The sequence below is a fragment of the Bos taurus genome, chromosome 1 (assembly GCF_002263795.3).
Source record: "Bos taurus isolate L1 Dominette 01449 registration number 42190680 breed Hereford chromosome 1, ARS-UCD2.0, whole genome shotgun sequence".
In the NCBI taxonomy this organism is placed as follows: domain Eukaryota; kingdom Metazoa; phylum Chordata; class Mammalia; order Artiodactyla; family Bovidae; genus Bos; species Bos taurus.
Genome location: NC_037328.1, coordinates 42882070 through 42907001, shown reverse-complemented (window position 1 = coordinate 42907001; position 24932 = coordinate 42882070). Strand labels below are relative to the sequence as shown.

General features: G+C 41.6%; 1 protein-coding gene across 1 annotated transcript; it reads left to right on the top strand.

The window, feature by feature from the left end:
• The first annotated feature begins 5586 nt into the window (after positions 1-5586).
• CPOX (coproporphyrinogen oxidase) lies at positions 5587-18846 on the top strand. The gene is made up of 7 exons (NM_001192393.3): positions 5587-6251; positions 8549-8692; positions 9800-9910; positions 10516-10657; positions 13045-13263; positions 17095-17199; positions 18124-18846. The coding sequence occupies exons 1-7, from the start codon at positions 5711-5713 to the stop codon at positions 18209-18211; spliced, it is 1350 nt and encodes a 449-aa protein (NP_001179322.1). The 5' UTR covers positions 5587-5710; the 3' UTR covers positions 18212-18846.
• The last annotated feature ends 6086 nt before the right edge of the window (positions 18847-24932 follow it).

Below are 24932 nucleotides of genomic sequence, written 5' to 3'. Positions count from 1 at the left end.
GAGGAGGGAAAGCCCATAAGGATTCTGGGAAGCATGTGGATTTGAAAACGGATAATGTACCTATACTGTGTGACCTGGAATAAGGCTAGTCAGAATCTTTTGGCTGTAGGGTCACATGGAGCAGGCAACTGGGTTCGAAAAGGATGAGAACCTCTACCTTACACCTTGAGTCTTACTACTTACTGTAAGCTTGCAAGATTTTATCCCTGTCAACTTTCTGATGCTTGAACTTGCTTGATTAGGGCTTGTCTTTTACTCTACACTGACAAATAAAACTTACATACTAGCGTCTTCCTTGGAGACAATTTGAATCCCTAGGAACTGTGGTTTAAATTCACACTGATCAGGCTGTTAAGGTCTTTTTCAAGCATAGCTGCTGGGGTCCAGCCCCGGCTGATCCAGGGAGTTCGAAGGGGAGATGGCTTCAGTGAACTGGATACAATAGATTTATTTAAATATTCATCAAAGATATAAAGAGTAATAGAATGAGGATAGCTCAGGAGGAAAGTTCAGTGGAGAAAAGAGGCTGAATAACTTGGTTTACGCGGAAAATCAATATAACCTGTGATATAACCAGAGCTAATCAGGTTAGCTCTGACCATGGAGGCTGCAGGCGCCCTCTTGAATAGCGGAAGGTGCCCCACCTTAGGCACCTTCTCGAGTGGGTCTTAGAAGCCCAGGCAAATAAGTGGTCGCAGAGGACCTCCACGCTCCAGATAGGTATTCAGCCAGAATGTGAAAAAAAGAATGACGTGGGGAGACCAAGCTTCGGTGAGCAGGCCCGTAGCTTTATATTCAACAGGGGCTTTTATACTATAAGTTACACATAGAGATAATAGGGGGTATGAAATCATGCAAAGTCAGCAGTCTTTGATCCTTATCAAAACCAGGGTTTTTTTCCTGCAAACTTATTGTATACAAATGGTTTAGGTGATTTACATCATCTTCTGGCCAGAAGGCCTATTAATATTTTATGACTCTGACAAAGGTTTGTCAACCATAAGACTTATTTTCTCTAAGAGTAATTATTTTAAGGTTTGGCACCATCCTCCAAAGGTGTTAGATAAAGTTGCATTCCTATAGGGCAGAGGTACAGTGGGTTTACAACAAAGGAAAGAATTTATTACCTTAAGGGTCTAAAGTTGCTAACACCAAGGCCACTGCTTATTTTTTCTACATACCAACTATATTAATTAATACACGTTCAAGGATACAATACAAGGGATGTGGAAACTTGGCAGCAAGCATTGGCTCATCAATGAAATCTTCTACTAGTTTTATTCTGACAGTTTCTAACTCTTCAAGAGGCTCTAAGCTATTTGAATATCTTAAGCTTCCTGTGCCTGTCGAGGCTGGGAGACTGTAAACAATTGTATGCACAGCTGTAGGAGTCCAGGTAAACTTGTCAGGCAAGTTAGAGAGCCATCTCAGGGGTTTGGATTTAAACACTCCTATTATGCCCAGGAACTTTATAAACTGGAGCTGTAAGTTAACTCTTTTTCAGAGAGAGTGAGATGGTGGTGGGGGACAGCCCCCCGTAAAGTCAGAGGTGAGAACACAAAACAGTAAAGTAGGCAGACTCTGGTTTTGGGGGTAGATGCTTGAGAATATCCAGAGGGACTCCTGAGGCTCGATCCCACCTTTGCGTATGCTTAGCCTCCTTCCTCATGACCTTTGCCACGGGTGGAGTTCCTCACGCTGGCTCCCAGCACATAGCATAAGAAGGTGAGGGTAGGGAAGGTACTGGAAACCAGAAGAAGAAATGAGGAGGCCCCGGGCATAGAAAAGCTAAGGATGAAGAGGGGTGGAAATCTGGAAACTAGCAGACAGTTGGGCTCAAGACCAGCCTATCTGCCTGAACAAATGTTCAAAATAGCCTGTGCCTGCTTATCTTTTACTAACTTTATGGGTATTCCCAGAATTAAGGCACTAATGGGCCAGAGAGTTTCCTTTTTATTAATCAATTTCATTCATCACAACCAGGCTCAGTCAAATTCCATCACAGGCATCTGAAAAAGGCAAATAAACCCTTTCTTGAGTGACAGTTCTTTTTCTTTTTTTTTTTTAATTAAGGTATAATTGACCTATAATATTAAATTAATTTTAGGTGTACAACATAATGATTTTATAAACATGTATCTATTGCAGAATGATGGTTGCAATAAGCTAGTTAACATCTATCACCATACGGAGTTAACATTTTTTTCTTGTGATAAGATCTTTTAAGACCTATTCCTTTAGCAACTTTCAAATATACAATATAGTATTGTTAACTGTTGGAGAAGGCAATGGCAACCCACTCAAGTACCCTTGCCTGGCAAATCCCATGGATGGAGGAGCCTGGTAGGCTGCAGTCCATGCAGTCGCTAAGAGCTGGACATGACTGAGAGACTTCACTTTCACTTTCATACATTGGAGAAGGAAATGGCAACTCACTCCAGTGTTCTTGCCTGGAGAACCCCTGGGACGGGGGAGCCTGGAGGGCTGCCGTCTCTGGGGTTGCACAGAGTTGGACATGACTGAAGCGACTTAGCAGTAGCAGCAGCATTGTTAACTATAGTCATCATGCTGTAGCTTACAGCCCCAGGGCTTATTTTATAACTGAAAGTTTGTATTCTTTTCAATGGTCTAGACCACTGAAGAAGGGTAGCTGCTGCTAAGTCGCTTCAGTCATGTCGGACTCTGTGTGACCCCATAGACAGCAGCCCACCAGGCTCTCTCGTCCTTGGGATTCTCCAGGCAAGAACACTGGAGTGGGTTGGCATTTCCTTCTCCAATGTATGAAAGTGAAAAGTGAAAGTGAAGTCGCTCAGTCGTGTCCGACTCTTAGCGACTGCATGGACTGCAGCCTACCAGGCTCCTCCATCCATGGGATTTTCCCAGCAAGAGTATTGGAGTGGGGTGCCATTACCTTCTCCACAAGAAGTGTTAATAACCAACTAACATTTCTTTTGGGCTTCCCTGGTGGCTCAGTGGTAAAGAATCTGCCTGTAAATGCAGGAGACACAGGTTCCATCCCCTGGAGAAGAAAATTGCAACCCACTCCAGTATTCTGGCCGGGAAAACCCAATGGACAGAGGAGCCTGGTGGGCTACAGTCCATGGGGTCACAAAGAGTTGGACAGGACTAAGCAACTAAGTAGACTTTGGCAACAACATTTCTTTATCCTCACCCAAGCCCCCCAGACCCTCCCTGTCCCTGCTGAGGGCCAAACCGCCTTAAGGTTCTTCAGCTTTGGTGCCTCTTCTTCCAAAAGACCTACCAGGCTTCCAGGTTGGACTTGGTCCCCTCCTGGTGCTCACTCAGCCCCCATGTTCCCTGCAGTGGGTCACGTTATACAGCGATAGTTATCTTTCTTTTCCTTTGCCAACTCAGCCTCCCAGCAAGTTATACTGTGGCCAAAACTTTCCCTAATGTGGTTTATTCACTTCTTAATCCAGGCATTTAACACTCATTGAATCTGCTAGGAAGTCAAGCACACCCATCCAGCCAAGAATGTTCTCTGTATGAGAGCTACTGGATGTAGTTATCTGTGGATGATAAAATATCTGCCTTGAACAACTAGTTTGACCTGTAGCCATGGAAGTTCCATTGCTGCATCTAGCCACAAAGAAAAAACGTAGAAACCACCACCAATGGCTTAATTATCTACTACTAGAAATTAAAATCATCTTGGAGATTTAAGGGACAAATTCGCCCATAACAGTCCTTCTTACATTTTCTTTTTCTTTTGGCTTTATGGCCTGGCTGCAGGACCTTAGTTTCCCCCCTGCGATCCAACTGGGGCCCACAGCAGTGAAAGGGCGGCCTCTAACCACTGGACTGCCAGGGAAGTTCCTCCTTCTTACACTTCCAGACATAATGGAACTGTGACATGGATACGGGAACAAAAATAATCTATCAAATCTTTTAGCTTCTTTCCTTGTTTTTCTAAAGAGAGAGAGAGAGAGAGAGAGAGAGAGTGTGTGTGTGTGTGTGTGTGTGTGTGTGTTGAGGGGGTAGGTGAATGTCCTGCCCAGTTAACAGGAGTTATTCGAAGCATGAAAAATATTTGGCAGCATCCTACAACTGTATGATAAGTATTTTTTAAATCTCCATTCCTTGATCACTCAAACACACCAGGTCATGAGTTTTATGCAGTTTAGTTCTATTAGGTAGTTAGAATAGGAAAAAGGAGTCCAGAATGGTGGTGGCTAAAAGACAAGGAAGGGAAAAACCCATGAAAATAAAACAAAGGAAGGTCAGAGGACCAGAGTGAGGACCTCAGGTAAAACAGCACTCCTGGCCTAAAAAGAGGAGCCAAAATTGGGCTGGGGGCCTCTCTTCAGGTCTTCTGAGTCAGCATGCCCTCAAGGCTTGAGGACGCATTTTCCTTTACTTTCTAAATAAAACTCAGCTGCAAAACAGAGCTGTAACACTAGTCCAACCCAGGGCTGTTACACTGATCTGTCCATGGGCTGTAAAGCTGGTCTATCGGCTGCTTCAAATTTTTGTTGTGAGGCGACAGAACCGGAGGAAATTACAAATTCCGTCAACAGTACAATACTTTGCTTTTCTTATTCCTAAAATAATTGAGTGGGCACTGTATAGGCAAGGCCTGGGAAGATTTTAATGCTAGGCCTGTGCTATGTAGTTGACTCCAGAAATTCTTTTCTCAGAATTCTCCTATGGGCCCAATTATAGCTTTTCTTACTCCCTTTAAAAACTAGTTCATCGAAACTGGAGCTGATTATACAGAGTAAAATAAGCCAGAAAGAAAAACACCAATACAGTATACTAACACGTATATACGGAATTTAGAAAGATGGTAATGATAACCTTGTATGCAAGACAGCAAAAGAGACACAGATGTATAGAACAGTCTTTTGGACTCTGAGGGAGAGGGTGGGATGATTTGAGAAAATGGCATTGAAACATGTATAATATCATATAAGAAACCAATCACCAGTCCAGGTTTGATGCAGGATACAGGATGCTTGGAGCTGGTGCACTGGGATGACTCAGAGGGATGGTATGGGGAGGGAGGTGGGAGGGGGGTTCAGGATGGGGAACACGTGTACACCCATGGTGGATTCATGTTGATGTATGGCAAAACCAATACAATATTGTAAAACAAAACAAAAACAAAAAAACTAGTTCATCGGTAAGGAGTTTCCCAGGCTCCCCCCACAATCGTCCAAGCTCTAGAAGCCTTAGAGGACTAGAATTGGGAACAAAGGGAAACACAAGAGTCAGGATTTGCAACTCGATTTAAAAATAAAAGTTGGGGCAGGGGTCTCTGGCCATATTTCTACTCTGCTTAGCCCTTGGCTCGGCCAGCCATATTTTGCCTTCTCCTTGTGATTGGTTGAACCGACAGAGGTTGTATGTGATAAGAAGGCCTGTTTTATCTCTGCCTTCGCTTTCCCTGCCCTCTCCTACCCAGCACCCCAGCTCTCCTCCCATGGGATCCGCCCTTCTGGGGACGCTGGATTCTTTTATCTCGTCGGCGCGCCCCTGCAGGCGGCGATAGGAGCCGGGACTACAGATCCCGGCATTCCTCACTTCCCGCCCGCCGCCGCCGCCTCCGCCGCCGCGGGGGATCGACCCGGTAGTATCTCTTCTCCAGCAAAGGTTCCCAGTACCGGCGCCACTTGCCACCGGGGATCTTGGGGGATTCAGGGGCCGGCCTGCGGGAGGCGGGCACTGCTCAGGGTGACAGCGCGAGAGCATGGCCATGAATCTGCGCTGGTTGAGCGCGGGTCCCTGCTGGCGCGCGGTGCGGGGCGCTTGCGGGGAGCTGCGCGCCTACGGGGAGCTGCGCGCTTGGTCCCCGCGCTGCGCAGCCGGACGCCTGTGCCGCCCGCCTGGTACCGCTTGCGGCGAGCAGAGCCGCGGGCTGGGGTACGGACCCCCCGTGGGAGGCGGCTCCCGGCTGAGAACTCGGCTAGCCGCGGGGCTCGCCGGGCTGGTGGGACTGGCCGCCGTCGCCTTCGGGCACGTGGAGCGGGCCGAGATGGTGCGCAAGAGCTCCGGGGCGCAGAGCGCATCTCTCGGCAGGCCCGAGGAGGAGGACGATGAGCTGGCCCGCCGCTGCCGCTGCTTCATGGCCCCGCCGGTGACCGACCTGCGCGAGCTGCGGAGGAGGCCGGACGACATGAAGACCAAGATGGAGCTGCTGATACTGGAGACCCAGGCCCAGGTGTGCCAGGCGCTGGCACAGGTGGACGGGGGCGCCCGCTTCTCTGTGGACCGGTGGGAGAGGAAGGAAGGTGAGGAGGTCGGCCCCTAGCGGGGGGTGGAGATGGGGAAAAGAGGTCGGGTTTTAGTTTGCGGGGAGAAAATGACTCAGAATAAGGAATGGGAGTAAGGAAGGGGTACCTACACAGCGGCTGCCAGGTTAAAAGGTTCACCTTTAAAACGGTTGACACTGACAGGGTCATCAGCCCTCAGCTTGCAGGTGTGGACCCAAACCTGCTGTCACTCTAGTACTGGACATTTCAAAAATCTGCAATTTTATATGGCACTTCTCAAAGAAGTCTTAAGGTCAGTTTTAACCTACAGGCAAGGATGCCCAAGGTTGTAATTCAGCATAGATTTGTCTCTACATTTTATCTCTTTCTCCGGGTTCGTTTACCCATTCTCCTTCTCTGGAGATGGAAAGAGAAAGTCTCTTCCTTACTGTCAGCTAGACTCCTCCTGCTGAGGGTGTTGTGTCATTGTGTCTTTTACCCAGGTTTCGCAAGAAATGGCTAGCAGTTCAGCCAAGTGCACCCGTTATATTTCCTGCTAGAACAATCTTTACCTCAGTTGGCAAAATACTGAAGTATTAAAGCCCAGTTCTTATAGAGTCATATATTCATGTTATTACCTGTACGGTGAAACCCTGTATCTTGGTTGTAAACTTAAAGGATTTTTGATCCTTCTTACCTGGAAATACTACAGCAACTTCTTACCAGCTGGTTTTGGATTGTGATATTGACACATTTATTTTAAATGAAACTAAATCTGGTTTTCTTAGTGTTTTCCATCTTGTAGCTTTTTTTTTAAGCCTTCTTTTTTTTTTTTTTTTCCCTGGCCTTGCCTCGTGGCTTGTGGGACCTTAGTTCCTTGACCAGGGACTGAACCTTGGCCCTCAGCAGTTACAGTTCAGAGTCCTAACCACTGGACTGCCAGGGAATTCCCTATCTTGTAATGTTTATAAGTGAAGACTGTTGATTCAGGAGACAACCTGGACTGGCTGTGTCACCTTCGAAAGTTACTTTTTGTGCCTCTGTTTCCTCATCTATGAAATGAAATTTTATATGAGGGTATTGTAACGATAAAATAACATGACTATATATGAACTGCTGCAGATACTGTTTGATGCTTAGAAAGCACTTAGACAAATTGTTTGGGCCATTTGCTAGTTGTGTGTTTCTGGAGATGGTGTTTTGCTTTCTGGGCCTCAGTTTTCTCATTTGAAATATACAAGGATTGTACTGGATCCCATCCAGCTCTAAAAATTCTTAGAAATAAAACAAGCCAAACATGAAACTTCAGGAAACAATTAATTCTAGTGTCCTAAAAAACAAACATACCAGCTACTGGGAGTAAAGCTCATACTGACTCTTTGCAACCCCAGGGGCTGTAGCCCCCCAGACTCCTCTGTCCAAGGAATTCTCCAGGCAAGAATATTGGAGTAGATTGCCATTTCCTTCTCCAGGGGATCTTCCCCACAAAGGGATCGAACCGTTTCTCTTACGTTTGCTGCATTGGCAGGCGGGTTCTTTACCACTAGCACCACCTGAGAAGCCTTAAAGGTCATACACCTAAATGTTAATATGTATCTCACTCAGTTTAAGCCTCCGAATCCCTTAAGCATTCAAATATCTACTGTTTTTTAATTACCTCTAAACAAAATGAAAAGGCAAACAGCACACTTGAGAGAAAAACAATTGAAACAATATGGAACTCTTAAATTTGGTAGTAATAGAACATTCTTCAAATATATTCATTCCAGTTTTTAATCTTAGTTTTCTCACATCCCATAACAAATAGATGCCATTCTGATTGGTCTTATTTAAAGGGAAACTATTTCAGTAATTTAGAGGATGATGTAAGGATGTAGGGGCTTCCCAGGTGGCTCAGTGGTAAAGAATCTACCTGCTAATGCAGGAGATATGGGTTCCAAGCCTGGGTTGGGAAAATCCCCTAGAAAAGGAAATGGCAACCCACTCCAGTATTCTTGCCTGGAAAGTCCCATGAACAGAGAAGCCTGGTGGGCTACAGTCCATGGGGTTGCAGAGTCAGACAGGACTTAGCAACTAAACAACAACAAACAATGACATAGAAGAAATGGTGATGTGAAGAGTTAAAATATTTGCTAATAGTCAATAGAAAATATCATAGTGTTAAGTTGGTTATCTCATTTTATTGTACTTAACAATTATAAATATACTGATATTATGGACGATTTGGAAAGTAGAGAAGGAAGATAACTCCTAATCCCACTTTCTTCTTGCAGCAGTAGTTTTCAGCTTTGCACATACCCTTACATTCTCTCCTCATTTTACATTTCTCTTCACAGGAGGTGGTGGCATCAGCTGTGTACTTCAAGACGGGCATGTTTTTGAAAAGGCTGGGGTTAGCATTTCTGTCGTTCATGGAAATCTTTCTGAGGAAGCAGCAAAACAAATGAGAAGCAGAGGAAAACTACTGAAGACAAAAGATGGTAAATCAAACAATCTCAGTTCAGTTCAGTCCAGTCGCTGAGTCGTGTCTGACTGTTCACTACCCCATGGACCACAGCACACCAGGCCTCCCTGTCCATCACCAACTCCCGGAGTCTATTCAAACTCATCTTAAACTCATCTCCATTGAGTCAATGATGCCATCCAACCACCTTATCCTCTATCGTCCCCTTCTCCTGCCTTCAATCTTTCCCAATATCAGGGTCTTTTCAAATGAGTCAGCTCTTCGCATTAGGTTGTCAGAGTATTGGAGTTTCATCTTCAACATCAGTCCTTCCAGTGAATACTCAGGACTGATCTTTAGGATGGACTGGTTGGATCTCCTTGCAGTCCAAGGGACTCTCAAGAGTCTTCTCCAACACCACAGTTCAAAAGCATCAATTCTTCGGTGCTCAGCTTTCTTTATAGTCCAACTCTCACATTCATATATGACTACTGGAAAAACCATAGCCTTGATGAGACAAACCTTTGTTGGCAAAGTAATGTCTCTGCTTTTTAATATGCAGACAATCTCAGCAGCCTTTAATAGTTCCTGCAAACCTTTTCTCTCTATAAGTTTTATTTGTAAAATTAACATTGATTCTGTAAAATTCCATTCAGGTGCATATACCAGATGAGCCTGTTCACAGTTACTCTTTTTTAATGACAACCCACTCCAGTATTCTTGCTTAAGGAATTCCATTGACAGAAGAACCTTGTGGGCAACAGTCCATGGGGTCGCAAAGAGTCAGACATGACTGAGCAACTAAGCATACACACAAACATGTAGGTATATATATACACACACACACATTTGCACATAGGCACATGTGCTAAAATGTTAACAGTTGTCTGTCTGTTCGTTTTTTGACCTTGAGGTATGTGGGATCTTAGTTCCCTGACCAGGGATTGAACTGCAGGCTTTCGGCAGTCAGAGCGAGGAGTTCTAAGCTCTGGACCACCTGGGGATTCCTTACAATTATTTTTTTAAAATTATGTTTTAAGAGATAAATTAAAAAGCGGCCTTTGAAAATTGATTCAGAAACCATGTCGGAGTTAATTTGTATCAAGCCAGGTGTTCAAGTGCAGTTCTCTGTATTCCTTTCCAGGTAAATTGCCGTTTTCTGCTATGGGCGTGAGCTCTGTCATTCACCCCAAGAATCCTCATACTCCTACTATCCATTTCAACTACAGATACTTCGAGGTGGAAGAAGCGGACGGTAAGCGTCTCAAGCTGTGAGAAGTATTATTGTGCAAAATGAGTATTTTAAAACAGGTTACTAGGCATAACATCTAAAGTCAAGAAAAATTAAGTACAGTCTTGTTTCAGGAGGCACGTGAAGGCTTACTCCTTGGCAGGTGCGATGGATTGTATACACTAGACGTGCAAAGTGAAAGGAGTATTGGCTGGACTCTGATGTCCCCATATTTCCTCCAACACAAGGAATGGTGTAATGCACCTGAACCAAAAGTGCACATAGGGGTCTTTGCAGATAGCAGTTTATTATGAACAAAGGGAAACCTCACGGGCCCTGTTAGGTTGCCATTGAGAACTTGCTTTTGGAAATTATTTTCCACATACGTAGCTTTGCCAGTCCCAGTGCATTATCAGTGGCTTTAAGACGGGGTACAGTTGATCATGCCTCGTGATGTAAATATAGTTCCAGCCTCTGTGTGCCATTAGTTGGGCTATTACCCTGTCCAAGCTCTTGAGCAGTGCCTGCCGCTGCTGTGCGTGCCTCTGCAGGTGATGGCACTTAAAGCAATGTGCCTAACTTTTCCTTTAGAACAGCATCCACTTGAATCACGTGTCTTGATTTCGTAGGTAACACCCTGTGGTGGTTTGGTGGTGGATGTGACCTTACCCCAACATACCTGAACCAAGAGGATGCGGTCCATTTTCACAGGACTCTCAAGGAGGCATGTGACCAGCATGGTCCAGATCTCTATCCCAAATTTAAAAAGTGGTAGGTAAAGTTATTGAACTATTCATGATCCCTACATGTTTACCATTCCTTCTGTAGCTGCTGAAGGCACTACTGTGTCACTACATACCTTTTGCAGCTTATGAAGGTTGAACTGTTTTCTTTGCCCAGCAAAAGTGAGATACCAGTTTTACATGGTTTTAATGTTAAACCAGATGATTAGTATATAAACTTGAAGGTGATCTATGCCTGAGAATCAGAGGCTTTTTAATCCTAAGTTGGGATACAGTAAGTCCCCTACAAATAAACAAGTTCCATTCCGAGAGGGCGTTCATAAGTCCAGTTTATTCATAAGTCCAACAGAGTTAGCCTAGGTACCCAGGTAATGTAGTCGGTCATATAGGATTGTACTGGAATAGATTTATAATGTTTTTCACACAAATAATACATAAATAGATAAACAGACAGGAAATAAAACATTTTTAATCTTACAGTACAGTAACTTGAAAAGTACAGCATAGTACCAGCTACAGACTGCCGTTTTTGTGCTTGCTTCTGAGCATCCTGGGCTTGAAATAAGGATACTGAACACTGTATAGTACTGTACAGTAAAGTGCACAGAAGCACATGTACTTGCAGAGGATGCATGCGTGCGACAGTGTACACCAGACATGGGAACTAACTTAGAAGATTGGGCATGCACAACTGTAGAATCTTTGAAAATTTGCAACTTGAAGGTTTGTATAAGGGACTTACTGTATTAAATTCTCGCCCCACATGAGGATTATCATCTCGTTGTTGCCATAGAAATGTGTTCGAGCATGGGAAAAGTTGGAGAACTATTAGGGGAGGTGCAAATGTACTGGAGATTTGGGACAAGGAGAACACTGGGATTGGAAGCTTTGTGAAAGAAACTCTTAATGATAAAAGAGTTACCCAGGGTATTTGATAGATATGAAATGAAATCTCTGCATAAGTTATCTGGAATAAGAATAAAGTACTCATCACTGCTTAGAACTAAATGCCATTCTAGAAAAAGGAGGAACAGAAAGGGTTTGGGGTGGGTTGTTTTTTGCTTTGTTTTTAGTGTTAATATTTGTAGAATCTTGCTGTTATTTATGTAAGAATATGGAGTTCATTTTAAAATCTTCAGAAAAGATAAGATATTTACATAACCTCTTTTTGATTTGACATTGCCACTGAACACTGCACAGCCATGGACACAGAGGTGTAAGAATTGTTTTTTTGTTACATATTAGCTTCCTTCCAGCAGGAGAATGGGGTATTCTCTTTTTTTTTTGGTTTGCTTTTATCCCTGTTACTGAAGAACTTTATCTGAGTCGTATTAAGAAAATATCTCAGATACAGGCTAGTTAAAAAGTTTTTAGTGTATTTAGTTAAATCTCTTAATTTCATAATCCCATGAATAGAGATGTGGAAATAATATGATTTCATTAAAGCTGGCTTTACAGCCTTGCTCTGGCTGTTCTTTAACTCTGTTAATAAAATGTATGTGTGGAAAAAAGTCAAGAAGTTGCAGTCAAGGTGAATTATACCAGTGCATCAGTTCTAGGGATATGTATCTTCTGCCCCTCCCCCCTGCCGACCTTTTAAAAAATTTTAAACTATTAGGGCTATTTTCACGATAACCTTTCAGTAGTTTTTAGTTTTTGTTTGTACAATTTTTTCTGTTTACAAACCCTTTTATATCGAGATAATGGAAAGAAGTTAACTATTTCCACGAAGTCAGCTGTACCACAGATTTAGCAATTAGGAAGTGACTTAGGAAATCTGCTCTAGTAGGCACAGGTGGGGAAGACTGGAGAACAAAGTGATAGTCTCATGTGCTGGTTCAGAAGGGCAACCTTTAACGTTCTGAGGACTCTTATTCTCTGAACATTTCCTTCCACCAACCCTCCCCTGAGTCACGCATACTGTAGAGTCATCACGTTTTATTGCTGAGAGAGACCCTTAGAGGTAATTACCTCTAAGAACTGAATTCAGAGAACTGATTCAGAGAGCTTAGGGGTTAGCACCTGGTCATGGACTTGGTTGGTGTCATTGTTGGTGAAGGGTTCCTGCCTCCTGCAAAAGCAGCAATGTTTCCGAGGGCAGCAGCATCACTTGTTTTAAGAAATACGAGTATTAAGAGCGGACTCTGTTTTTCTTTTCAGTAAAGGTCTTACAATGCCACGTTAGATAGATATGTGTTCACTTGCCTACTTGATTTGTAGGTAAAAGTGTAAGTGTTTTCTACATTGGTAATAACTGCAGAAAATCTGTCTAAAAGTCTAGTTTCATTTCAGATGTGGACGAAAAGAAAGGGCACTGTGCTGGCATTAGTCAGGGATGGTGCTATAAGCTGAAATGCTCACACTGATTTTCACACACATCTCTTTTTCCTTCTGTGGTCTTGCTGTGTTTTCCAGGTGTGACGATTACTTTTTTATAGCCCATCGTGGGGAGCGGAGGGGTATCGGGGGTATCTTTTTTGATGACCTCGACTCTCCATCCAAGGAGGAGGTGTTTCGCTTTGTGCAGAGCTGTACCCAGGCGATCATTCCTTCTTACGTCCCCCTCGTGAAGAAGCACTGTAATGACTCCTTCACTCCCCAGGAGAAGTTGTGGCAGCAGCTCCGAAGAGGACGGTGAGTGAGCGATGAACCCTCTCATGTCATAAGAGGTGGGAGGATGGAGTGGAGCGACTGTAATAACAGTGGCTGATGGTCATCTTGGGCAGTACTTTGTCAGAGCTGTGTTAATGCTCACCCTGATTTCTTTTCATAACTAGATAAATAACAAAGTGAATTAAAAAAACACTGTGAAATAGTATTATAAAAAGAGCAAAGTTTGTTTAATCTGTCTGTACATTAGAGACTCATATTAGGCTTATAGTAAGTACTTGTTGAATTTAATTCGGCTGATTTCTTTTAGTTTGTCTTCAAACAATACCTTCCAACCTTCTGCCAAGGTAGGAGAATCATTTAATGTTTTTGCTGCTTTGTAAATTCTGAATCATACCTTTTTTTGTTTAACTTCAGGTTTTCATGGAAGTCATTATAATGAAAATGATTGTTTTAGAAATTGTAGTTAGGGAACTGTAATGATATTTGTTTGTTATGGAACTGTTCATACCCGCTGGCCAGTACATTAGGCCGTTTGCATCTAATTTTCATCACAAACCTGTGGAATTGGTATAACTATCATCATTTTACAGATGATAAAACTTAGTGAAGTAAGTCTCTTGCCCAAGTTTACACAGCTGGTAAATCAAAGATCCCAGATGTGGAACCAGGTCATTGTGCCTTCAAAACTTGCAGACCTTCTTCCATGTGAATGGTTAAGCAGTTAGTGTTTCCAGCCACGGTGCTCACTTTGGCCACCCTGCTTTGTGTGCCGAGTTGGTGAGCTCAGTTGGATGACCCACGTGAGGGCATCTTCAGCTGGGGTGTGATTGTGGATCTGCTGCAGATTAGCCACTGTTTCTCATTACCATCTTAATCGCATGTGTTCTACTGGTCCATGCCTACAAAAATGGATTTTCTCATTTATATTAATTCTGTCCTGGGCATGTGAAGCTTTGGGAACTTAAGGAGATAAGGCTAATGCCCTGAAAACGTTCACTTAGATACTGTTCCAAGTCTTAAGATAAATGTTTGTTGTTTACTCTTTCTTAGAACTGCCTGTGCCTGCCTGCTCCCTGTGTATAAAACTCGGGAAAATGAGAATTTCATTGTGTTCTCGTCAGACATTTATTAAACAGGGGCATTTTTTTTTAGGACGGGTGTGTTTTTTGGTCCTATGATTTCCCAAATACACCCTTACTCCTCCTTCCCTTTCTCTTGACATTTATCGTATGCCCCCATGGCTAGGGCCCATGCTGGGCAGAGATGTTCACAGTTTAGTAGGGAAGACCATCCCAAGAGGGTAAATTAAAACTCTGGAAGAAATGAAAACAAAAGTAAAACAAAACAACAAAAAAAAGGAAACTAAAAATTAATAAATAAATAAACCAAACTCTGTGGAAAGTGCAATGTTCTAGTTTTACGTGAGATTTCTTATGCAAAGCCAGCAGGGTTTGTGACTACTTATGAGGTGAAGCCTTTAAAACTTTCTGGACATAGGAATAATGTCTTATTCTGTTTATTACTGTTATTAATTGACAGCGTATTTTGAGAGTTCCATTTGTGTGTATCATTGCATGTCGTGTTTTTTGGATTTGGCAGAAGTGTGGGGTGTTAGGTTAATTTTCTGTGGTGTGGTGGGTGACGATACTTTCAAAGAGAGGCAGAGGCCCCTTCTACTGTCCTTATCTCTGGGCCTTAAAATGGCAGTCAATTCTGGGACTTAAGATAACCCCAGCTCTTTTTTTGTGGTTTTGAGCCCTGACGTCACTTTCTTACGTGGCATTCATAACCCATTATCTATATTACTTTTCCCCACTTCCTGTCGCCCCAAATACAACTTTCCCCTGTGGTGGTCAGGCTGCTTATCTTTTGACTTTACAGCCTCTTTGGCAATCTCATTTAGTCTTGTGGTGGTACACTGGTAATGAACCTGCCTGCCAATGCAGGAGACGCGGGTTGGGTCCCTAGGTCGGGAAGATCCCCTGGAGGAGGAAATGGAAACCCACTCCATTATTCTTGCCTGGGAAATCCCATGGACAGAGAAGTCTGGCAGGCTACAGTCCATGGGGTCTCGAAGTGTCAGGTACGATTGAACACACGTGCCTGCCCTCAGTTACTTCTGTTCTCTCCCCACACCTTGAACCTCCAGTCTTGGAAGGTTCTTTTCTAGTTTCTTTTTCAGAGAAACTAAACATCTGTAACTTGTTTTGTTGTATTTTGGGACAGGGAAACAGGATACAAGGTAGATATCAGTTATATTAAAGGGAATGGCTGAGGTTCATAGTTTACAGATATCTCGGAGTGGATAAATGTATGGAAAGGATTGGAAAGATCAGATCTAAGCAAAACCTGGTGAAAGTCAGGCTAATACACAGGAAGGAACATTCCTGTTGAGTGAATGTTGAAGGAACATTTCCTGTTCACTCAAACAGGAAAGCAGCACAAGGATTCGCTCATGAGCACAAGAGGCTCATTTGGGAGCTCCTTACAGGGGTCTCTGAACAAGACATCAGTACAAATAGAGAATCACAGCCATCCCTTAAATATCACGTTTCAGAAAGATAACATCAGGGGTGAGAAAGGGAGTTGAGAGACTGATGTTTTTTTTTCCTGTGGTCTTAGGAAGAAGTTAAGAAGATTCACTTAAGTTATCTTTTGAAACAGACTAAAGAAGGTATTAGTTATTAGTGCACAAAACTTAGTCGTTGATAAATGATGAGAAGTAGAAAGGGATCCATGAATGTAACTTATTAAATTTTCTCAGAGCCATTGGCAAGTTTCCACAGTGAAGGGTGCTTTCTAAAAATTGAAGCACTGTCGGAATCTAGAGAATATATATATATATTTTAGTTGTGATTAAATTACAGTAACCAGTGCATTAATGATAATAATATCTGAGGGAAGTTTGGACCAAGAGAGTAGTTTTTGAAGGAGTTGAGAAATGATTTGAAGGGGGAACTGTTTGTTGAAATTTTTAGCTTTATGAGTCATTTTCAATTCTTTTGGCTAGTAGAAATGATCTTTTTGAAATATCTCCAAGAAGTTGGAGACAAAAGACCCTTTTATAAAGAATCTTTTGATGTTAAAGGAAATCACAGATTTTTAAGCTAGACGGAGTTTAGATATGACTCTGTGTCTGTTAATGGAAGACTTATATCCTGAACCAGGTTTTAGTTGATGTTAAGGATATTTTTCTAAGAAAATAAAGCTAAGCACTGCAACTCAAATCACTACTACCTGTCATTATGACTTTTGTCATCAATCTGCAGCAAGACAGAATTATATGACTGCTTATTAATGCTATTAACTACTTTAAGGAAAGGAAATATCTGGGATATGTTAGTAACTATAGATGATAGAGTTCTGTTAACTGTTCTTGGCTTTTCAGTTACAAGAACTTTACACTGTCTTAGTTCATGTGAGTTATTAGCAGTAGAATGAAGTCTTTGACTCAAACATCTCAGACTCTATGGGAGACCCAGAGAGAGCTGCTCTATCCTGATAAAGGGTGCCATTTGCTTTTCTTGTTTTTGTGCCTTCAAGTTCTAAGCTTTGTGTTCATCCTGTTTATTTATTGCAAAACATAACCTTGTTGTTTTGTAACTGCTGTGTGCTGGGGCTGAATCTATATCCTCTTGTTTGCTGGGTAGAATACCCTTTTCTTTACGCCTGTCCGGATGGAGAAAAGTCAGCTGATGAGACTGGTGTTTCCTGTGCCAGTTACAGCTGATGGGGTGGGGCTGGTGGGAAGATGCCCACCAACCCCCACACATCTTCCCAACCCATCAACCCCCCATGAAGTATAAGACTATACTCACCAGCTCTTAATCTTTTTTGATGTCTTCATCTCAGGTATGTAGAATTTAACCTGCTGTACGATCGGGGTACAAAGTTTGGCCTCTTCACTCCGGGATCCAGGATTGAAAGCATCTTGATGTCTTTACCTCTCACTGCCCGGTAAGCATAACTCATGAGAATGATAGTTACTCCCCACCCCCCCAGTCCTCTGACCCCTACAAAGCATGAACATTGATACCACAAATAGCTTTCCTAAAGACTTCCTTGGTTTTGACTTTGCTGTCTTTATAAGAAAATCACAGGCAAAAAAGGAATAGGCAACAGCCTGCAATATGTATATGACCCCAAGAGCCCAAGATATTTATTATTCAACCCTTTTCAGGGAAAGTTTGCTAGTTGTTTTAGTTGCTAAGTCGTGTCTGACTCTGCGACCCCATAGACTGTAGCCTGCCAGGCTCCTCAGTCTGTGGGATTTCCCAGGCAAGAATACTGGAGTAGGTTGCCATTTCCTTCTTCAGGGGATCTTCCCGATCCAGGAATTGAATCCGTGTCTCTTGCCATCAGTGAAGCCCAAAGTTTGCCAGCCCCTGGTCTAAACTAGTGTTTACCAGAGTTCATACTACAGTTTAGCCATTTTCACCATTGTTTATATATTTGTATATAATCTGACATATTATTTACTTAAATTTTATACTCATATTTTTCAGAGAGAAGATTAAAGGCAAACCAACATTTTTGTCATGAATAGAAATGAACACATTAAAATAAAAGAAAAAGTACTAAGCTAAAAAAAAAGTTTGCCCATGGATCATCTGAGGTTTTATACTTCACAAAACCCTAGATTGTAATAAAAGTGTGTTTTGGCTCTGGAGTATTAATATTAGCTAGACTATGCTCCAAGAATTATTAAGAAACTTTATTTCTTTAGCAGCAAATATTTTTTGAAAGCTTAGTGAAGACAAAGAGTTAGAGGACTTTTTATTACCCTTAGAATTTTATTTAGTTTAGATAAAGAGGTGTGTATGTTGTTATTTATTTTTTATTGTTATTACATGTGTTTGCTTCTGTTTTGAACCTTCATAGATGGGAGTACATGCATTCACCCTCAGAGAACTCTAAAGAAGCTGAAATGCTGGAAGTTTTGCGCCACCCGAGGGACTGGGTGCCTTGATGCAGACAGAGCAGCCTTCCTGGGGGCTGGGGGACACTCAGTGCACCTCCTGATCCACTGGCCGACACCACCCCCACAGTGTGGCACGTAGTTACCTGTGTCTTAGAGCTCAAGGCTTCTTTCTCTACCCTGGAGTCTGCCTCCTTGACAGGTGGTGAAATGTGTGTTAAGCACTGGACGCTTCCGCCAGATGCTGTTGGTGGGTGGTGAGGTGGCACCTTGTCAACTAGTTGATGTAAAAACTCATTTGTACTTTAGAATCATTTTATATGACAAGTTTACAAACAAGGACATTGTATTTCCAAGAATTGGTTAAGGGGATCTAACTATTATAATTTGTTTCAGGAAACTTCTCATGTTACTTTTACTTCATGTATTTTTTAAAGATTTAGTTTCTGCCACAAAAATCTGTTTTGGGGTAAATTTTATTTTCATTAATTCAATAAGATTTAGAATGGTAATTTTAGAAAGCTGCTGGAAACAAAGGTAAAAATTTTACTTTGTCATTGCTGAAGTTTCTTAGATCATAATCTTTATATCTTTAGAAACCATAATTTGGTAAAATATTCATTTTTATAATGATAGATATTTAGAAACACTGGAAATTTTCTTAATTTCTGCATGTGTTACAATTCAGTGATTACCTACAGTTAACTGTAAAGTAACATCACTGTTATTTAAACAAGAAATATCTAAGTGGCAGTTTTGATTTTTGTCGATGTTGAAAGTCTATGCACTTTTCAGCATGAAAGCTTATATCCTTGAATTCTGATATTTGCACACTTCTATTCCAGACACTTCTATACAGAGATTTAGACTAAGGACAATCCGGGGGATTTGTGAATTTAGGGAATGTTTCTCATTTAGGAAGTGAGAAACATTTTCCTTCTCTAATTAGAGCAGACAACTAATGTAAGAAGCATGTAGGCATTTTATAAACATATTTCTTAGAAGATGGATGAATTGAAATCACCCTCTTTTTAAATTAGAGATTCTGCAAGTCTTAACTTTGCTCCTAAGAGAAAATTACAACAGAGTTTCTGAGACTTCTTTGTTCAAATAATAACATGAATGTATTTTATTCATAATATATTGTAGTTTATAAGGAATGGTATCTCCCTACACGTTATTGAGCATTATTTTGGAATATGTTGAATGTATGGTTGTGTGTGACTCTTCAGAGCTTGAAGATGTGTGACTTCTTCAGTTCTCTTCCCACAAGTATGCTGATAAATTTTGTTATGAAGTATAACTAAGGAAGGTTTGTATTTTTCATTTTTTCTAGGATAGTTGATTTAGGAAAGATGAATATTTTTTAGTACTAAAACCATAATTCCTCATTCCTAAATATTTTAGCCAAGAAAAATGTAAGTTTTGTACTTGAGTTTTCATAGCAGGTTTATTCTCAATAGCCATTTGGAAATAACACAAATGCCCGTCAGCAGGTAAATGGATAACCAGGTTATAAGATATACTTATGTTAAAATACTACTCAACAATGACAGGAAACGTCTACTGATAAATGCAGCAACATGGGTGAATATCAGAAAATGGTTATGCTGAGTAAAAGGAACCAGACACAAAAGAACACACTCACTGTATGACTGCATTATATGAAAACCTAGAAAAGTCAAAACTCTTAACAAGAGAAAGCATATCAGTGACTGCCAGGGGCTGGGTAGGGAAATTCACTGTGAAAGGGAACAGAAGAATGTTTTGAAGTGATGCAGATATTCGGTGTATTGATTGTGGCACTGATACCAGACTGTATACATTTATCAGAGCTCATTGAGCTGGACACTTAAAATCATGGAATTTTATTTTGTTTATGACTTATAATTCAACAAAGTCAGACAAATGAAAAAAAATATTATTAGGCATATAGGAGCAAATGTTCAGTATACTTCGGTTTGCCTTTTACAATAAAACGTCCCTATCATATAGATCTGCCAACCTTGTGTTTGGGGTTATTGGGCTCTGGGCATTGGACTAATATAAATTTCATAAATTTTGGGTACATGTCAGTTTTTTTATACTCTTCGGTAATCTTGTCTTTTTCTTACAGATGAGACTATAGGGGAAAAAATAGCAGAATTGTGTAACTGTTGGAAAATCATTCTGCGGTTATTCAAAGTGAATTTTTGTTTCAAATGTGTATTGATAGAGTCTGCTGGAGGCCCAGGGTACACCTCTAAATGCTTTGGACACCTAACTGCTGCTGTCTCACACATTATATTGATGGTCATAAAGGGTAGAAATTTGGGGGAGGGATATAAATGCTTTGGAGCAAATTTCTAACCTCTACTTTATGACTGTATTCTGCTTACCCACCTGTTCAACTGAGTAATTAATGAGATAAAAACTTCTGCATGCTAAAGAGTGTCAGATTAGAAGACCAAATAATCTTTTTTTTTTTTTTTTAAATGCTTTATCCTTCCACGAGTCATTTGCTGTTACAGTTCATCACGGCTGGAATCGTGTTCGGGTTTGTTTTACTTGCGTCTGTGCCTGGTTAGGCTGACTCAGAGGATAGGCTCAGCTCCCATGGTGGATCTAGTGTCTGCAGGTGGCTCAGAGCACACGTTCCGCCCAGCAAGGCAGAGGCGGTGTCTTCTGATCTCACCCCAGAGGCTGTGCAGCGTCGCTTCACCTTCTTTTAGTTACAAGTGAGTCACTAAGAATGACTCCTGATCCACAGGGGCAGGAACTGTACCCCAGCTCTCAGTGGGAGGTGTGCAATTGTGTGATTCTCAAAATCACAGAATAGATTTGTGCAATTGTGTGATTCTCAAAACCACAGAATAGATTTGGCACCCCTCCCTCATTGCCCTAGTCAAATCCTGTTGCGTCCCCCTTTGAAGTGTTTCTTTTCCCACCTCTGTCCACCGCTATCACTGCTTTGGTCCCACCTTCCCTCTCACCTGAATGTTTGCAATCTACCACCTGCCCTTGGTCACTCTGACCTCCATCCTCTCCCTATAATACTTCACTGAACCCCATAATTGTGCCCTCAAATGTACTGAGCAGCCTTCCTTCTCCTACAGAGAAGTTTCTAAGCTCAGTCTGATAGTGAAAGCCATCCACCATCTTTTCCCAGATCTGTCAGCCTTAACTTCTGTTTCCACCCTCCCCTGTGTGGCATTCTCAGACTCATGTCACCACCCCACGTTTTTCTGAGCATTTCATAAGTTTCTACTATCCGACCTGTGCTCAGGCTGCTGCTATCTCTGTTTGGAGTCTCTGTCTCCTTCAGCACAGTTTAGTCATCACAGTCTGTATTCGTATAGTCATTCAGTGTACACTATACTTATTTCAAAATATTTAAGATGAGTCTATCCATGGGGTCACACAGCAGAGCATCCTCATTTATAACATCTACCTTTGGAATGACGTGTCAACCTTTTCCTTTCAGCATTGTTTTACAACATTATACTGTGGCATTGATAGCTTACGGTGAATAAGGTTGGATTCATGATCTCTGAAGAAGTTTTAGCTTTGGGACCAGGGACCAGCCTTGATCACTCAAGAGCTTTTGTGTAGCAGTTTTATAAAAATGTAAAGAAGGGCAGAGAGAGCTTCTGACATAGACATCAGAAGGGGAACAGAGAATGCCCCACTCTCTAGTCTTAGCAAGGCCTTATATACTTTTATCAGACCCACTCCCCCAACATGCATCTTAAATTAACAAGCTTAGAGTTGACAACAGAAAGGTCTCACCAGGTGGGCTCCCACAGTATACAAGTTTTAAGAATAAGATTAGTCAGAAGGTTCTTGTTACGGAGAAACATCCTTGAGCAAGATACATTGTTATATTAACTAAGACAAAGCAGTGTAGAAAAAAAAGTTTGTCCTTTTCTCCTTGAGCGCCTCAGACCCCTCTCTCCTCCTTGAGACCCTGGACTTAACCTACCTAGGAATTTTGGCTTCCTTTAGAACTGTCTCATTCCTGGTCTGTGAAGACAGAAGTTCCCAGTATACATCTTTTAAGAACCCATTTAGAAATTGTTTTCAAGAGTGTTTGTATTGTTCCTGTCAAATATTAACTATGTATTCGAAATCCCACATTTATAGAAAGTTGCTTCTTTCCAAATAAACATATAAATTCTACTTTCATAATAGACTTAAATTAGCATATTCAAGTTAGTGAAGCTTAGACATTAACAATTTACAATTACTGATTATCTTTGTGTTATGACCTGAAACTGGCATGGGTCGCACAAAGTAAACCTCTCAGACCTGTTTCTATAGGTGGTTTTACTCTACACAAACCCCACATCCACTGGCAGAGCCAGGTGATTAAACTGTTCCCATCTTCTAATCGGCACACTTGATTTTGATTCTAGAAGTTAAACATATTAGTATTTTAAAGTATCCTTCACTTACTAATTCCTGTTCACATTTCAAAACATGTTTGAATGTAACACTTGACATACTCTAATCCACCATAGTTTCAATCAGTTGACACAAATTCAGTCACTTAGGAATGCAAGTTGACTTTGTGGTCATGTAAGAGTTGCTGCATCAACTCTGTCATGAATGTATTTTCTTAGAGATGGTTAGGGAGGTTCCAAACTAAAGTTCACAATTAAGTTGTACTAGTTGAGAATTGATGCTTTTGAACTGTGGTGTTGGAGAAGACTCTTGAGAGTCCCTTAGACTGCAAGGAGATTCAACCAGTCCATTCTGAAGGAGATCAGCCCTGGGATTTCTTTGGAAGGAATGATGCTAAAGCTGAAACTCCAGTACTTTGGCCACTTCATGCAAAGAGTCGACTCATTGGAAAAGACTCTGATGCTGGGAGGGATTGGGGGCAGGAGGAGAAGGGGACGACAGAGGATGAGATGGCTGGATGGCATCACTGACTCGATGGACGTGAGTCTGAGTGAACTCTGGGAGTTGGTGATGGACAGGGAGGCCTGGCATGCTGCAATTCATGGGGTCACAAAGAGTCGGACACAACTGAGCGACTGAACCGAACTGAGTTGAAGTCTCTGTTATTTAACAGCAAGTGAATAATGGATTTTTAGAGTAAAAGTCTTCCTAGTTGTTTATCTGTGCTTGCATGTGTGTGTGCATACTCAGCCACTTCAGTTGTGTCTGATTCTGTTCGACCTTATGGGCTGCAGTCTGCCAGGCTCTGTCCACAGGCAAGAGGACCGGAGTGGTTTGTCATGTCCTCCTCTAGGGGATCTTCCCAACCCAGGGATTGAACCCATTCTCTTATGTCTCCTGCATTGGCAGGTGGGTTCTTTAGCACTAGCACCACTTGGGAAGCCCTTATCTTATGCTTACGTATGATAAAATGTGCTTCTGTTTTTTGATTTGATGAGGCATCCTGAGGCTTTTAGAATACTCCATGCTTGCTGCTTGACATCTTTCTAACCATGAGTATAATATGCAAAATTTCGACCCAATTTATCCATTCTTTTAGTTCAAGTTGTAGTTTAACTGTGAAAAATAATTTGGTAGATATTCTCAATATTTAATATTGTCAACTGAAAAAAGTACACAAGTAAAAGTTGAGAGTCATGTTTTATTTGGTGACCTTACTGAACATTTTATAGCCCAGGATGGCAACCTCTTAGATAGCTCTGAGAAATAGTTACAAAGAGGAAAGGGGGCAGCCAGGATATAGGGGAGTTTTTGCTGGAAAAAAAGTAGTCAAATATCCATAGATTACTGTAATCACAAAAAATCCCAGATATCTTAAGGTAGTGATTTTAGTGCTTTTCTATGTATGAAGAGATGCAAGAGTCTGGGCTCACTGAAATTATTCCGTTGACATACATCTTAACTAACGCCAGTATTTGTTTTTTTTCCATCCTGAGTTCCCTTCAGGATGTACTGTTGGGGGTGGCTGCAGAGGTTGATAGCTTTATGGCCAAAACTTCTTTGTTCACAGAAATGTAGGTTACATTGTCCATAGTATGAATACAAATTAACTTACTAACTTATGCTGAGTAACTTTTAATTCTTTAGTGTGTACTTGATCTTAGGCTATTAAACAAGAGGATGGCTTTAAAATACTGTGAATATATCTCAAGGAAACAACACACACTTCTTTTCATCTTCACCTCCCTCTTATTTGATGAAGTGAAGAAGATATGGTATCTCTCTTGTAATAGCAAAAGGTGGTCTGCTCAGCTCCACCTAGCTTTGTTTTCTGTGCTCCCTCAGACAGAATTCCTGATTCTCAGAATCTGAGCAGAAGAGCATGGTTGCTGCTTTATGTCACTACATTTGAGGTGGCGTGTTAAACAGCAGTGGATAACTAGAAGACGTTGTGTGCTGAGTCATTCAGCCGTGCCCGACTCTTTGCAACCTGATGGACTGTAGCCCACCGGGCTCCTCTGACCATGGAATTCTCCAAGCAAGAATACTGGAGTGGGTAGTCATTCCCTTCTCCAGAGAACAGATTGAATGTCATTTAAAAAATGAGAAGAGGCTGGTGCACTGGGACGGCCCAGAGGGATGGTATGGGGAGGGAGGAGGGAGGAGGGTTCGGGATGGGGAACACATGTAAACCTGTGGTGGATTCATTTTGATATTTGGCAAAACTAATACAATTATGTAAAGTTTAAAAATAAAATAAAATTAGGGAAAAAAAAAAAGAATATTTCTCATCAGATTTCACTCATCTCCCTAGTTACTACCGCCATATATTAAATAAAAGTAATTTATTCTAACCTCAAAAAAAACAACAACAACAAAAAAATGAGAA

Coding starts and splice junctions, on each gene's coding strand:
- CPOX (NM_001192393.3), top strand. CDS start 5,711: ATGGCCATGAATCTGCGCTGGTTGAGCGCGGGTCCCTGCTGGCGCGCG. Junction 9,911..10,515: donor CGAGGTGGAAGAAGCGGACG/GTAAGCGTCTCA, acceptor TTGATTTCGTAG/GTAACACCCTGTGGTGGTTT. Junction 10,658..13,044: donor TATCCCAAATTTAAAAAGTG/GTAGGTAAAGTT, acceptor TGTGTTTTCCAG/GTGTGACGATTACTTTTTTA.